Below are 14,921 nucleotides of genomic sequence, written 5' to 3' on the forward strand. Positions count from 1 at the left end.
GGCACCGATTAAGGGTGGGGGGGGGTTGGGGGCGGGGAGGGGACGGGGGAAGTGCGCACACAGACCCACACAGACACATGCACCCACAGACACAGAGGGAAGGGGTGGGGAGGGGGTGCACAGCAGGGCGGGGTCGGACCCCCACGGCCCTTCCCCAGAAGTCTCTGTTCCCTTGTGCCCCCTTTCGCTCCCCTTCCCCACCGTAGAAACATAGCGTGTTTATATTTTATGGCCAAATGATTTTGAATTTTGTTGTCCGGCCCCGATACCCTGCTCTCCCCTTTCAGGACCACAGCTCCTGTCCCTTTTGGCCTCTGGTCCTCTCCACCGTGTCCTCCCTGGTTTCTTACATAGTTGATTCTCTCCTCTTTAGTCTCCCCAGACCTGCCCCCCACCCTGTGGCCCCTGTCCCTCTCCTACTCTCTGTGGCAGTTTCATATTTGCTAAGACGAATTTGCTCATTAAACATTTTGTTGTATTTTACTTTATGGAGCTGCTCCGTGTCCGGTGTGTGTAACCCCCTCCCCTCCAGTTCTCAGGGGTTCCCTTGGCCCCAGGCTGAGGCTTGGCCTTGGGAGGCCCAGCTGTCCGCACTGTCGATCTGGCACGGGCACCCGTGCCCTTGGCACACCCGAAGTGGCACACCCCGCCTGCGTGGCCTGCTCCTCTAGGACGGGCGTAGGGCGTGGCCCTGGGGAGGAGGGTGCAGTGGACGGGCCCCCGTATGAAGTGGGGAGGGGCGCATCCGGCTGGCCCTGTGGGCGCAGGAGTTCAGATCGTCCCAAGGCACCGCGGTGGGGCATGGTCTAGCGGGCCTGGGGCTACCGCGCGGGGGCGGACGACGACGTGGTCTCTTCGCCTTCGGCCGAGCTCGCTGGCCGACCCCTCTCTGCGCCCCGCCTCTCCGTGCGCGTACCCGGGGTTTCGCGGAGGCGGGCGGAAATGAGGCAAGTGGCTCTTGGCGACGGCTCCCGCGCGCCGGAAGTGACGGCACGCGGGAGAGCGTGTCCTCGGAAGTAGCCACTGCGCAGGCTCGCCGCAGACAGGGCGGCTGGGCGGGTCGCGCGGCCACTTCCGCTTCCGGTCCGTCGCCTCCTTTGGTTGCTTCCCGTCCGCTCGGCGGCTCCCCTCCCCCGCCCGGTTCTCCGCGCCCCGCCGGGGCGGCGGGGCCGTCGGCGTGCGGCCCTCCGTGCGTCCGCGCGTGCGCCTAAGCGGGGCTCCGCGTCCGCCGCTCGCGGCTCGGCGCGCGCCCCGCGACACCGAGGCCGAGCGGGGGCAGGGGGCTGCCCGCCATGACCCCCTGGAGCGCGGCGTGAGGGGGCCGAGGTGAGCGCGGGCCGGGGCGCGGCGGGCGGGCGCGCTCGGGCGTCTCCGTGGCCTTCGTGTGTCTGCTCCCGGCCGGCCTGGGCCGCGCGCGGCTCTTCGTCTCTCCTGCGTCTGCCTGTGTCTGTGTGTCAGTGCCGCTGCCTCCCGCGGGCCTCGCTTGTGCTCATGTCCGTGTCTGTTTCGGCGTTTTTGCAAAGCATTTGTCTCCGTGTGTCTGTTCCGGTCTCGTTCTGCCTTTCTGTCACGTTTCGGCGTCTGAGGGTCAGGATTAATGTTGGTGTCTCCGTTCGGCAGGTGTCTCTAGTCTCTGTGCATCTCTCCCCGCCGTCTTCCCATCTCATTTTTGTTCTGGTACCCGTGTCCTCCAAGCCCGAGTCCCTCTCCGCGGGTCTGTCGCTTGGTCTAGGGTCTGCCCCTTCCCCCAGGTTCTTGAGTTAGTTTTGGTGAAGAACCCGGCTCTGGAATCAGAGGTCCACTTTTTGCGAGCCTGTAAGATTTGTCAGGTGATTTATCACCAAACCTTAGTTTCCTAGTCTTTAAAATTAGTGTGTTTATGTTTCCTGCGTAATAGGGCAGCTTTGCCTAATAACGGAGGTGATGCTTTTAAGTGCCTAATCCTGGCGCGTAGTAAGTGTGTAGTTAACTGCTGGCAGCTCTGGTTTCCATTATTATTTGTAGATTTTTTTGTTCCACACAGATGACGTTTGACATCGTTTGATATCTGACTACCCTTTGGAGAATTTTGCCGTATGATTTGTGTTTTATTCGATCTAGTAATTCTCTTTGGGCTAAGCAATTTTGAAAAACGTAGTCTTGTTTTAAGCAGTATCTGTGAAGTTCTGGTTTTGCTGTGAAGGTTGAATGTATTTTCTAATGCCCGTTAATATAAATACACGGTGTTAAGATAGCACATTTTCTGATGGCCATCCTTTTGGAAATAGTTCTGTTTTTTCTCTGACGATAATAGTAGCCAACGTTATTGAACTACTACCCACGGGGCACAGTGCCAAGAACTTTATGTATCCATTGTATTTAATCAACAGTTCTGCCGGGTGGAATCTTTTCCTTCATTTCAGAGTTGAGCAAACTGAATCTCAGGGAGGCCAGAATTTGGACCCAGATTTCGTGTTCTTCTCCATTTTTCTTGTCTCTTATTTCCCTGTCCCAGGTTACTGCCTCTTTGCGTTTCAGGGTCTCCGTCTTTTCTCGTTGCCTGCCTGCCTCACTCTCTTCCCATGTTTCTTTATCTGTTTCTCATGTCTTTGCCCAGCTTTCTCTGTGCCTCTTTTTCTTCTCTCTCTCCCTTTCCTTTCAGTCTTCTACTGTTAGTTGTCAAATTAGCTCTTCGTCTTAGTGTGTCTGGCTGAGTCCGTCTTGGCACCCTGGCCATCCCTTTTCAGCTGTTCACATCTGTCTCCCAAGTGCCTGCTTTCCTGTGTTCAAGACAGGGGCCAGCTGCCTCCCCTGGGACTCAGGTTGTAGGAGATCTCCATAGGTCTCTGCCTGTGGCTAGCATGCTGGAAAGGTTGTGGACGGTGTGGTCAGAGCCTGCTCTGCAACCAGGCTGCTCCGGAGGTGAGGCCTGTGCCTTGGGTTCCTCCCCTGTGAGGTGTTTGTGAATCACGGCGCCATAGGGATGAGCGGAGTTACCGTGTGTAAGGCACGCCTGGCACCGCGCAAGGACTGTGTGAGTGCTTGCTGTGATGGGCCTCACTGGCCTGATCCCCTTCTCCTCTTTTCTGTTTCTTTCCCATCACTCTCCTCTCGGCACAGGTTAACTTAAAAGTGTATGTTCTGGAGCCCAGGGTGGCCTGGGGTGGAGTCTGTGCCGCCATGCCTAGTGTGTGACCTCGGCTGGGTTGTTTCACCTACGTGAGCCTCTGCTTCCTCAGCTGTTAGAACCCCGCCCGCAGTGTTAAATGAGATAATGGATGTCTCGTGCTCCAGGAGTGCCTGGCACGAAGCTGGGGCCTAGCCAGCGGGCTTGTTCCTTATCTCTCCTCCGCGAGCCTCCGAGTTGGGACACCTCGTCCCCCTGGCATACCCCCTCCTGTCTATCTCTGCTCCCTTTGTCGGCCTCCTCCCTGTGTGTCCTTGTTTCTGCAGGGGATTCTGCCCCCCTCACTCCTGCTCAGAGGTCTTTCCTGCCTTCCCTCCTTCCCTTCCTTCCTGCACGGTTTATTGAATGGCTCTTCCGGGTCAGCTCCTCTGATGGGAAAAGCCACGTCCAGACAAACGTGGTCTCTGGCCCCATGGGGCTCTCAGGGCGGCCTCAGCCACAGAGTCAGACAAACGAGTAGAAAATCACCAGGGCGAGTGAGCCTACTGACGAGGCCCCCTGGGGAATGGTGGCTGTGGTGTCGGGGTGGGGTGTTCCAGCGGAGCCCGCGGGTGGGTGCGAGGACCTCGTGAGGGGGACTGTCTCATGACACCACCCACCTGGATAGCGCGTTTCCTGTGCAGCAGCCTCCCTCCAGTTTTCTGGACTCCGAATGAAGCCCCATCTCGCAGAGGAGAACACTGCGGTGCGGGAGGTGCCAGGCTAGGAAGTGTTGGCTGGGGCGCGCCTCCTTCAGGCCTGTGGCCTGCCGCTGCACGCTCTGCCTCGCTGAGCCGGGCCCTGGCAGGAAGGATCTGGGCACGACTGAGGAACTGAAAGGTGGATGGGGTGACTAAGGCAGAGGTTAACCAGGGCCAGAGCCTCGCAGGCCACAGTGGGGACCTGGTCCTCCACCCCGCAGGCAGCGGGGAGCCGGGTGGCCGCAGATCCCGCTTGTGTTCCCAAAGGTCCTCTCCTTTCCCCAGATGCGGTGACCTGCCAGTCCCTGCCGCGGCCTCCCTCCTCCTGCCGCCCCGTCTCTGCACGCCCCGGGGGGCCTGCCCCCCTCCCCACCGCCAGCCACCATGTCGACCTCCTCACTGCGGCGCCAGATGAAGAACATCGTCCACAACTACTCGGAGGCCGAGATCAAGGTTCGGGAGGCCACGAGCAACGACCCCTGGGGCCCGTCCAGCTCCCTCATGTCTGAGATTGCTGACCTCACCTACAACGTCGTCGCCTTCTCGGAGATCATGAGCATGATCTGGAAGCGGCTCAACGACCACGGCAAGAACTGGCGGCACGTCTACAAGGTCAGTGCGGGGTGCAGAGCTGGGTGGGGGCATGCCCACCAAGGGGCGTCCAGAGTTGGGCCGCCTTCCTCTTTTCCAAGAGGAGCTGGAGTTCTGTGTCTTTACGTAATTTATGTAAATTTCTCTCTTGTTCAGTGAAGGCAACAAAGAATTTTGGGCCTTGTGGTTTTTGAAGAGGTGGCACATTCTCAAGACTGATCCACTTAGAAGGCCTAAGTGGGTGCCCAGTGTCCACCCCTCCCTCAGAGGCGGCTGTGTCCCCAGCTTCTGTCCTCTCTGATGACCTGTGCGTGGAAGTCAAGGCAGGTGGGCAGCTCCGGGCAGTTTTGGGGGCCACGGACTGGTTCTGTATCTTCGTTGCAGCGGTGGTCCTGTGGCTGTATGCAGTTACCAGAGCGCAAAGCAACGTGAAAGGAAGGGTGAATTTTACCGTGTGGAAGTCATACCCTACTTTTAAAAAGGGAAACAGGCATACGTGTTAGGGATCGTTTCTCATCAGGACAACAAAGACTTGTCACTCTTTCTTTTTTTTAAACAATTTCCTGTCTACTGTCTGGGTTGATCATAATTGACGTAGCCAGCTACCTGGTGCTGGAATTTTAAGTTGTTTGCAGTGTTCTGCTTTTACAAACAAGACAGCCATGAATGTCCGTGTATGTTTGCCATTTTCCAGAACTGGAATTTCTGGGCATGTGCCTGTGCCATTTTGATAAATGTGGCTAAAGTGCCCCCAGTGATACACGCACACGCCCCGATCCAGTGAACAGACAGAAGGACAGACCACAGGCTTTGGGTAAAGGGAACTCAGTTGCAGGCAGCGCTCAGTGGGTGGGTTTCTCGTTTGACTGCTGTTCTGGGGACCTGGGGCCTGGCGTCCCAAGGTGGGTCAAGAAGTGGTAAAGGGCCTGGGCTGGGGCAGGTGGCGAGGCCCCTCCCCCAGCACTGCGGCCTCAGGCCAGTCCCGGGACATCCCTCTGTGGGAGAGTCCGACTCCTGGGGCCCAGGGGTGTTGGTGAGTCCTTCTGTCGCTGTTCCTTCGGTAAAATGGCAGTTGAGGGCCTGCTCTGTATGTGGCGGTGGGCAAGGTGGGTGAGGCCCCTGGTCTCGTGGATGTGGACGGGGGGCATGTCTGTCCTCCGGAGGCTGGGGTGGGTCCCTGGTGGGTTCCAGGACGAGGAGCCTGAGGCCTGGAGAGGTGGCGCCGCTTATGTTCCAGCCGGGATCTGAGGTCCGTTTGCTCTGGCTCCTTTCCACGCCCCTCCCTACAAGCCACGCTTGGGTCTTGGTCTTGGATTTGATTGAGTCATTTCTTGTGAAGGGAAAGGGTAGGGGGAGCTGGGGAGCCTTTGTGTGAGGTTGGGGGGAGGGGCAGAAGCTGGGTGGGGAGGGGCCCGGGCCAGGTGTGCGAGGGGAGGGGAGTCCTGAGAGGCCACAGGTGGCAGGTTCTTTGTGACTGGTGCCTGTGGGCGGAGAGCAGCAGAGGTACTTCTTCTAGGTGGGGGAACTGAGATGCAGAGGTTCAGGCCCGCCCTCGCTGTGGTGGGGCTGAGAGGGCCGTCCCTGAGCCCACCCTCTTGACTCCGGGCTGTGTCACCTGACTTCGCTGAGGAGTGCAGGGTCTCAGTCTTTATTTCTGAAAGCAGGGGTCAGTAAACTACAGCCCACGCGTCACACCTGGCCCTGCGCCTATGTTTGTAAGTAAAGCTTTATCACACGTGGCCTGGTGCAGGGCTGAGCTCTCAGGACCGGGAGTGCACGGCCTGAAATGCTGGCGGGTTTATCACCCGGCCCTTTACAGAGAAAGCTTGCTGACCCCTGTTTAAGCGGGTGCTCGCATTCTGATGGCCCGGGACATCCTGGACCAGGCTGTTTTGGAAACCCGTGATGTTTTCCATCGAGGCGCATGTTCTGAGTGCACAGCCCAGCTGGCTCTTAGGTGTGTGCACCGCTTTGTAGCCACTGCCCAGGTGGAGATAGAGTATGTGTTCCCAGGAGGCACCGTGCCCGGCCTTCTGTCTGCTGAGATTGTTCCAGGCGTGGAGTCCTGTGGCCTGTGAGCCTTGGTGCCTGCTGTCTTTAGTCTTTGTTCGCCGTCACGTCTGGGGGGTTGACGTGTGGAGCAGCCACTCGTTCACGTACGCGGCTGTGTGTGTGGGGCTCCTGTCATATGAACACGCCACGACTCATACGTGTGTATTTCCCCCCGTGGGGTGTTTGGGTTATTTCCATGTTCGCAGTCTGTAAACTGCAGTTCCGAAGTCCCCAGAGCTCTGAAAATGAAAGTTTTCAAAAGGCATTTGGCACCAAGGCCCCCTCTGGACTGTGGTGAGGTGGTCTACCTGGCATTTGAGGGTCCCACAGAGTGCGACCGTGGTGTCACCCTCCTCTGGGGGACTTCCGTTACACGTGGTGTGTGCAGTCTTTATGGCGCGAACTCGTGAAAATTCTGAATTCCAAAGCACCGCTGGCCCAGGGGTTCTGGAACCTGCCTTCCACACGCGGATGCGCTTTTTACTTCTTTCGGTTCTCCTCTAAGGCGTAAACATTTCTCGGTCAGTTAAAGACTAATCTCTAATTACAGAGGTGAATAGTGTCAACACACCTTCAGGACCCATGCCAGGTACAGGTCAGGCTCCCTGGGAAGGCTGAGGAGATGTGACCCTGGCGGATTCCGCTGTTCCGCTGTGGTTCAGACGGCTTCCCCGGGGTGGCCTGCCCCTCCCTCTCTGTTTTGTTCTGCTCTAGACCTAGGAGCCCTGGGTGGATCTGGGAACTCTGGGAGGCCCCTGGTGTCACCTGCAAAATCTAAGGTGTTCCCTTTTCCTGAGGACAGTGGCCATGGCCTCCCACAGAGCCTGAAAGGGGCCAGGACCCCTCGCCTCACTCCCCAGACTGCCTGGATTCCAGGCTCTTCAGACCACAAAGGCCTTGCCTGGGGTGAGGAGTGGGGGGGTATTTCCTATTAAACCTTGCTGAAAAGGGATTTGTTCCCATGTCATAAAATGCAGAAAATCCCAAAGGGCGTTCCCTCTTCCCTGCCCACGTGGTCCTCCCTCGGGGTGCCCAGGCCTGGACGGGCCCTGCCGGCATGGCGTCTCCCTCCTCCGCCATTGTCTTCAGATTGTGCCCGGGCGGTGTGAAACTTTCTGCGTGGGGTGACACTTTCCAGACTCACAGGGTGCTAAAGAAAGCGGGCGGATGTGTCGTGCACTGGGCACCCTGAGCGGGACCTAACAAGCTGCCTTCCGGCCGTGTGACCTTAGATCTTCGTTTTAATGAACAGAGCAGGGTCTGCACCGATCGCTTGGCGATCCCCACGTGGGCTGCGGTGATGCACCGGCCGTCTCCCCTTTCCCGGTGTTTATTGAGATAGGCGTAGGTCACGTAACACACGATTCACCCTTTCAAAGTGCACAGCTTGGTGGCGTTAAGCACATTCACGGTGTTGTGCAGCCATCACCCCACCTAGGTCCAGAATATTTTCGTCCCCCTAGACAGAAGGGGGGATCTCCCTATCCCACTGAGAGTCACCCCCAAGTCCCCGGGCACACTTTGTGGGTTTGCCGGCCCGGACATCTCCTGTGAATGGACTCTCGCACACTCTGCTCTTTGGGGCCTGGCTTCGGCCACCCCGCGTGGTGTTTTCAAGGTCCATCCCGTGGCAGCTCATGCTGCAGAGGGTGTGGGTGAGCTGGGCCTCGGGTGACAGTGCGTCCCCCCCTGCAGGCCATGACGCTGATGGAGTACCTCATCAAGACGGGCTCGGAGCGCGTGTCGCAGCAGTGCAAGGAGAACATGTACGCCGTGCAGACGCTGAAGGACTTCCAGTACGTGGACCGTGACGGCAAGGACCAGGGTGTGAACGTGCGCGAGAAGGCCAAGCAGCTGGTGGCCCTGCTGCGCGATGAGGACCGGCTGCGGGAGGAGCGTGCCCATGCACTCAAGACCAAGGAGAAGCTGGCGCAGACCGCCACGGGTGAGCCAGGGTGTCCGGGCCCATCCCCTGCGTGCCCCCTCTGGTCTGTCTGGGGGCGGCCTGTGCCCGAGAGGGAGTGCGCGGTCCGGAGGAGGTTGCTGCCCCTGCGGGAGCTGTGCTCAGGCAGAGGGCAGGGGGCTGAGGCCCTAGGTGGCTGCACAGGACGGAGGAGGGCCAGAGCGGTGGCGAGCGGGACTCGGCTGGAGTTGGAGGAAGTGTAGGTGCTGGGTGGCGACCAGCGATTAGGAGGACAAGAGGTGACGTAGAGGAGCTAGAAAGGGCGTCCTCCATGATGGGAGGTCCAGCTGTGTCGGGAAGCTTTCAGTTTTATATATGGGTGTGCAGGATTCTGAGTGCTCCTGGGAAGGGCCTTTTATGCTGGGACTGGGTGGGTGTCGAAGGTAGAAACATTGCCCAAGTGGTGTCGTGAGCGCAGGTGGAAGCCGTCTGTGCGTTTGAAGCGGGAAGGGTGGAGATGGGAGTAATGCCGAGAGGTGGGCCTGGCAGCTCTACCTGGCAGCTCTCGGACCGGGGTGGGGGAGGGCTGGGGAGGCGGGACCGTGTAGGAGGCCCAAGCAGTTTCCAGGTGATGGAGGTGGTGTCTTGGTAGGTGGTCAGGATGGAGAGGCAACGTGTGATGGCGAGCGCTCCCTGGCCGGCAGGAGCGAGCCTGGCCCGTTGAGGGAAGGCTGGGCGCTCCCTCCTGTCTGGGCCCATGTCTTCTCTCCATCCTTTCCTCATTCGCCCCTTGTCCCCCTTGTCCCGGGATGGGGCCGGGGGCCAGGTGTGCAGGCCACTCCTCCCCTGGCATCCAGCCGCTGGCCCTAGCCCTGGAGACCGAGGCTCCAGGCTCCCCACTGGGGGCTGTTGGGAGCTTTCCCACCTGGGGACCAGGGAGGAAGGCCCTCCGTCCCCCTGGGGCCTGAGATGGGGCCCCGAGAGAGGCCACAAGGCATCTCTGACCCGGTGCGGGAACTTAGCTCACAGGCTCAGAGGTTCCCCAGGGCCCTCCCTCTTTATCAGCAGACTTTTGTCTTGGGCCATCAGGGCTGTCCTTTAACCCTGTCCTTCCTGCAGGTGGGGCCGCTGCACCTCTCCGTGGGTTTGCATGCACACCACACCCCCTCCCTGACCATGGAGCCTGGGGTCTGGGTCCCACTGGGGATCTTGGGGGAGGGAGGCTAGGCCCGAGGGGAGGTGGGGGGTTTCAGACTCTGCCAGCCTGGCTGCCTGGGCCGTGGGGTCCCCTCTTCCATCTGGGCCTCAGCGTGTGTGTCCCCTCAGCCTCCTCCGCAGCCGTGGGCTCGGGGCCCCCGCCCGAGGCAGAGCAGGCCTGGCCGCAGAGCAGCGGGGAGGAGGAGCTGCAGCTCCAGCTGGCCCTGGCCATGAGCAAGGAGGAGGCCGACCAGGTACGGCCTGGCCACAGGGCGCGGGGCTGCCCGCCGTTCTGCCGTCCGTCTCCACGCCTCGCCCTCAGCCTCTGCCTGCCCCTCCTCTCCCGGTCTCCCTCCTCTGCTCGCCCTCTGCCCCGTCTTTCCCCGCTCCCTTTCCTCTCTGGGTGCTTGGCCTTCCTGGCCCTGCCCAGCCCGGCTCCCACCCACACCCCAGGCTTGTCTCTTTGCTTTTCTTCACCAGTTCGGGGACTACGTCTGTGTGTGTGTCTCTTGCTCTGCCCGAGCCTGGCTCTCTGTCTCCATCCTTGTGTGTGCTCGTCTCTCTCTCCCTGCCTCTGGGCCCCACCTGTCTCCCCCAGCCCCTCACACTCTCTCTCCCCCAGCCCCCGTCCTGCGGCCCCGAGGATGACGTCCAGCTCCAGCTAGCCCTTAGTTTGAGCCGTGAGGAGCACGATAAGGTCAGAGCAGCCTCCCCACCCCGAGGCTCCCCTGAGACCCTCCCCAGGTCCCCGCCTCCTCTCACCTTGAAGGGCCCCACCCCTACACATCCGTTCTGCAGCGTTTTCAGTGGGACCTTGTGTCTAATGGGTCCCCGGAAGGATACCCGGCACGTGAAGCAGATGCCTTGTGGCTGCTCTGGGTGGTGAGGGTGCCCTTCTCTCTCTCTGTCACAGCCCCAGGGCTCCACCACCTTCACCCCCTGCAGAAAACACCCGGAGTCAGGCGCCCCGTGCTTCCCCAGCCCGTTAGAGCAGCCCGGCCCATCCCGTCCCGTCCTGGCCCCTGCACAGCACCCTCCCGTCATTGTTCCCCCCGCCCCGGCCTGAGACCCCGTGTCCCACCCCATCCCACACATCGTCCGCATCCCATTTTAATTTTCAGTCGCCATTGTCTGGGTGGGAGGGTTCGGGGCTGTCCATTTGGGGGTGGGGTAGGGGGAAGTGCAGTGTCAGCCCCATCGCTCAGAGTCTGACCCCTCCCCTGCCTGCTGCTTCTGGCCGGAACAGGAGGAGCGGATCCGCCGTGGGGATGACCTGCGGCTGCAGATGGCCATCGAGGAGAGCAAGCGGGAGACCGTGGGCCAGGAGGAGGTGAGTGTGGGCGCCGGGCCGGGCCTGGGTGGGTGGGCGGGCGGACTGGCGGGATAGCGTGTCCAGGCCGGCCTTGGCCGGAGGCCTCATCAGTGTCCGATGCAGCCCAGGAGGATCTCGGCCCTGCCCTGCCTGCTCCCCTGCCCCTGGGAAGGGGTGTGCAGGGTCTGCAGGGGCACCTCCCATCCAGAGCGAGCTGGGCTACCCCTGGGACGCGCATGGGGAGCTGCGGGTGCGGGGCCGAGGGCGACGGCTGCGGCCCTTGTCCTCACTCCGTCGGGGACTGGTCAGTGGCCTGGGCTGGGTGGGAAGCGGGTGTGTGGTGTTGTAGAGCCAGCCGACTGCTGTGCGGAGAGTGGACGGAGGGGCTGGGGGGAGGAGGGCCGGGGCGGGTGGGGAGGTGGACAGGGTGGAGCGTGTCAGAGGAACAAGCAGCTGGGTGTCTGCCCCCGCTCCCGTCCTCTCTGGGCGCTAGGAGGTCCCCTGGCGGTAGGTCTGCCTCACCTTGACACCCGGCTCCCACTGCCCTTCCTGCTGTGTGGCTGTCCTGTATCCCCCGGCGTTCTGTCTCTCGGTCGGGGTCTGCCCCACTCCCCATTTTCTCTTTGTCCTCTTTCTTCCCTGCAGTCGTCCCTCATGGATCTTGCTGACGTCTTCACGGCTCCTGCTGCTCCGCAGGCCGCGGATCCCTGGGGGGGCCCAGTACCCGTGGCTGCTGCCCTCCCCACGGCGGCCCCCACCTCGGACCCTTGGGGGGGACCCCCCGTGCCTCCTGCTGCTGATCCCTGGGGTGGTCCGGCTCCTACACCGGCCTCCGGGGACCCCTGGAGGCCTGCTGCCCCCACGGGGCCCCCGGTTGACCCTTGGGGTGGGACCGCGGCCCCTGTGGCTGGAGAAGGACCTACCCCCGACCCGTGGGGGAGCTCAGATGGTGAGTGCCCGCTGCCTCCCTGGCCCTGCGTGTGGCGTGCAGTCCTGGGGTGCCTGGGGGGGGTGGGTGCCCAGCAGCTGTGGGGGCTGTAGGAGGCGGGGGGGGTGCCTGGGTGAGGCACGCACGAGACCCCTCACCCCACCCTGGCCGGGGGCCTCTCGGGGGCTTTCTGGAGGCCTCAAGGCTGAGGAGGGCTTTGCCAGAAGGGGGCGCCTGGCAGTGTGAGCCGCAGGGCTGGAGGGTGGGGACGTGGTGGGAGGGGGCAGCTGGGGAGGGGCCTGAAGCCTCGGGGCTGCCTGGCTTTGGGGGGTGGGGTGGGCTGCCAGCCCCTCACCTGCCTTCTTCCTCACGCAGGCGGGGCCCCAGTCGGCGGACCCCCAGGCTCCGATCCCTGGGCCCCGGCCCCGGCCTTCTCAGACCCCTGGGGGGGGTCCCGTACCAAGCCCAGCGCCAATGGCACCGCAGGTACTGGGGGGTGGCCCGGGGGGGCCGGGCCTCGAGTGTGGGAGGAGTCGTGTCGCCTGGGCCCCTGGGGAAGCTGAGGGCACACCCTGACCCCACAGCGGTCGGGGGGTTTGACACGGAGCCTGACGAGTTCTCCGACTTCGAGCAACTGCGCACAGCCCTGCCAGCCTCTGGGAGCAGCACGGGTGAGTGTCCCCCCCAAGCCCAGGAGGCCTGTCCTTCAGGCTGGGCGGCTGCTTGAGGGTTGAGACACAGCAGGATGGCTGCAGCCCCCAGGTGGGCCCGGCCCCCAGGGCTCCCCCAGGGCCCTTGTAACAGCGTGACTGAGGTGGAGCTGGTCGTTCACCTGTCGTAAAGAGGAACTTCTTACTTTGTTTTCAAATAACGTCAGACTTAGAGAAGAGGTGCAAAAATCGTACAGAGAATTCCCTTTCTCCAATTTCCCCAAATGCTGCTGTCACCCTGGAATGTTCCTTGGAGTGCAGTGCAGACTCCGGGGGCCTCCGGGCAGTGTGGCGCCTGGACTGGCCTGATGGCTGCCCCTCCCTCTGGGGACTGCACGCCTTTCCTCACCTGCCCACCGGCGTCCTGGGGCAGGGGTGTTTGTGCGCCCCTCTTCCTGGAGCTCCGAGCGCCTGTCTTCCGGCCAGAGTCCGGGCTGGCCCTTGTGTCCGCAGGTTGTCCCTGGGCTTGTCCTCGAGGTGAGACCCCGAGTCTGTGTGGTGTTGGGGGCTCTCTTCATAGTGCCCACCTCCCCGCCCTGGGTAACGTTCCTCTGGTCCCTTGGTTTTTCTGCGTCTTCGAGTGCAGCAGGCTTTGTGGAGGGAGCAGGCCTGGCACTAGTGCCTCCCCCACCCCAGGCTGACTGTAGGTTGCCATCCAGTCTTCTGCAGGTCTCACCCTTCCAGGCTTCTCTTCAGCTACGTGTGCCTGTCTTTCAGTATCAGACGGGGTTCTTAAATCTTAAGAAACAAAAAATCAGGCCTCACGCTAACGGCACATCACCCAGTCTCCTGGGACGGTGGGCACCTGCCACTGTCCCCCCGCGCGTCCCCTCGGGGCAGTCGTGACCCGTCGTGTGAGCGTCCCGAAAGCGGTGCTATTCTGCTGTCACCCGCTGGGGTCGGTCCCTGACCTGGAGGCTGTCAGAGGGTGGTCCTCCCGGCCTTGCCTCTTGACCTCACACCCGCATGGTTTGGCTCTGGGGCTGCCTCCTCAGGGTCCCCACAGCAGCCTCTCCCCTGAACCCCCTCTGCGGCCCCTTCCAGGGGAGCTGGAGCTGCTCGCCGGAGAGGTGCCCGCTCGTAGTCCCGGTGCCTTCGACATGAGTGGGGTCGGGGGCTCTCTGGCCGAAGCTGTGGGGAGCCCCCCACCTGCAGCCACCCCGACGCCCACGCCGCCCACGCGGAAGACCCCTGAGTCGTTCCTGGGGCCCAATGCTGCCCTGGTAGACCTGGACTCGCTGGTGAGCCGGCCAGGCCCCACGCCGCCAGGAGCCAAGGCCTCCAACCCCTTCCTGCCGAGCGGTGAGTGTGGCCCGGGAGCAGGGGTGCTGGCCCGCCCGGCAGACCCGACTCGACTCCGCTCCCTGTCGTCTCCCCCCGCAGGAGGCCCGGCCACCGGCCCCTCCATCACCAACCCCTTCCAGCCCGCACCTCCTGCGACACTCACCCTGAACCAGCTCCGGCTCAGCCCCGTGCCCCCGGTCGCTGGAGCGCCGCCGACGTACATCTCTCCCCTTGGCGGGGGCCCTGGCCTGCCCCCCATGATGCCCCAGGGACCCCCAGCCCCCAACACTAATCCCTTCCTCCTATAATCCAGGGCGGGAGGGGGCTTCCCCCATTCCTGCTCCCTGGGCGACCAGTGTTGTGAGTGCATGTGAAGTGGGGGACCCCTGCCCCCACCCCAGCGTCCTTCCCCCTCCTGGGGCCCACTCACACTACACCATCTCCCCCCATCCCCGACCCTGCCTCCCCGGAGAGAAACTGGACCTGGGGATGGGGAGGGGTGCGGCCCGGAGGGGGACCCCTGCCCACGGCATTAGAAGGGGGAGGGACAGCGGGGGGTCCCCCCACCCATCTCCCTCCCTCCCAACTCCTGACTGGCCCCTCAATCAGTGTTTGAGCCTCCTCGTCCCTTCATGCACCCCTCGGTGAGTCCTTGGTGATGATTTTGGCAACTTCGGGAATAAATGGCAATTCTTATGGGCACGGTGCCCTCAAGTTCCCATTCATGGTTTCTGTGACTCCTTCACCTGGGGCACCCAGGGCTCCGAACCCATGGGCCTCCCGGGGGCAGTTGGGAGCTGGCGCCTCGTGGAAGCCTTGATTTCCCTGACCCTCTGGGTGCTGTTGGGTTCTGTGCTGAGGGAAGGAGGGGGCACTGAGTCCTGGTGGAGCTGTGGCCCACTCAGGGCCAGACAGTCACCCTTATGAGGGTCAGGAGTCCCTCTGGAGAGCTGACGGGGCCCTGGGCTGTGCCAGCGGACAGCACGTTGAGGTTGGGGTCCAGGGCTCATGAGTTGTCGGTGAGGACGGGGGAGTCCTTACCGAGGCGGCACGCACTTGACACACCTCAGACACACTCCAGCCATCCTCCTGTGCCCA

General features: G+C 62.2%; 1 protein-coding gene across 1 annotated transcript; it reads left to right on the forward strand.

Annotated features, from left to right (window-relative positions):
• Positions 1-1,091: 1,091 nt before the first annotated feature.
• EPN1 (epsin 1) lies at positions 1,092-14,532 on the forward strand. Its single transcript, XM_082862502.1, has 11 exons — positions 1,092-1,326; positions 4,132-4,458; positions 8,185-8,434; positions 9,719-9,843; positions 10,212-10,286; positions 10,836-10,919; positions 11,547-11,850; positions 12,205-12,315; positions 12,414-12,500; positions 13,584-13,841; positions 13,923-14,532. Exons 2-11 carry the CDS (start codon positions 4,231-4,233, stop codon positions 14,129-14,131), a joined length of 1,731 nt encoding a protein of 576 aa, XP_082718628.1. The 5' UTR covers positions 1,092-1,326; positions 4,132-4,230; the 3' UTR covers positions 14,132-14,532.
• The last annotated feature ends 389 nt before the right edge of the window (positions 14,533-14,921 follow it).

This window comes from Leucopleurus acutus, assembly GCF_964270905.1.
Source record: "Leucopleurus acutus genome assembly, chromosome: 20".
Lineage (NCBI taxonomy): Eukaryota > Metazoa > Chordata > Mammalia > Artiodactyla > Delphinidae > Leucopleurus > Leucopleurus acutus.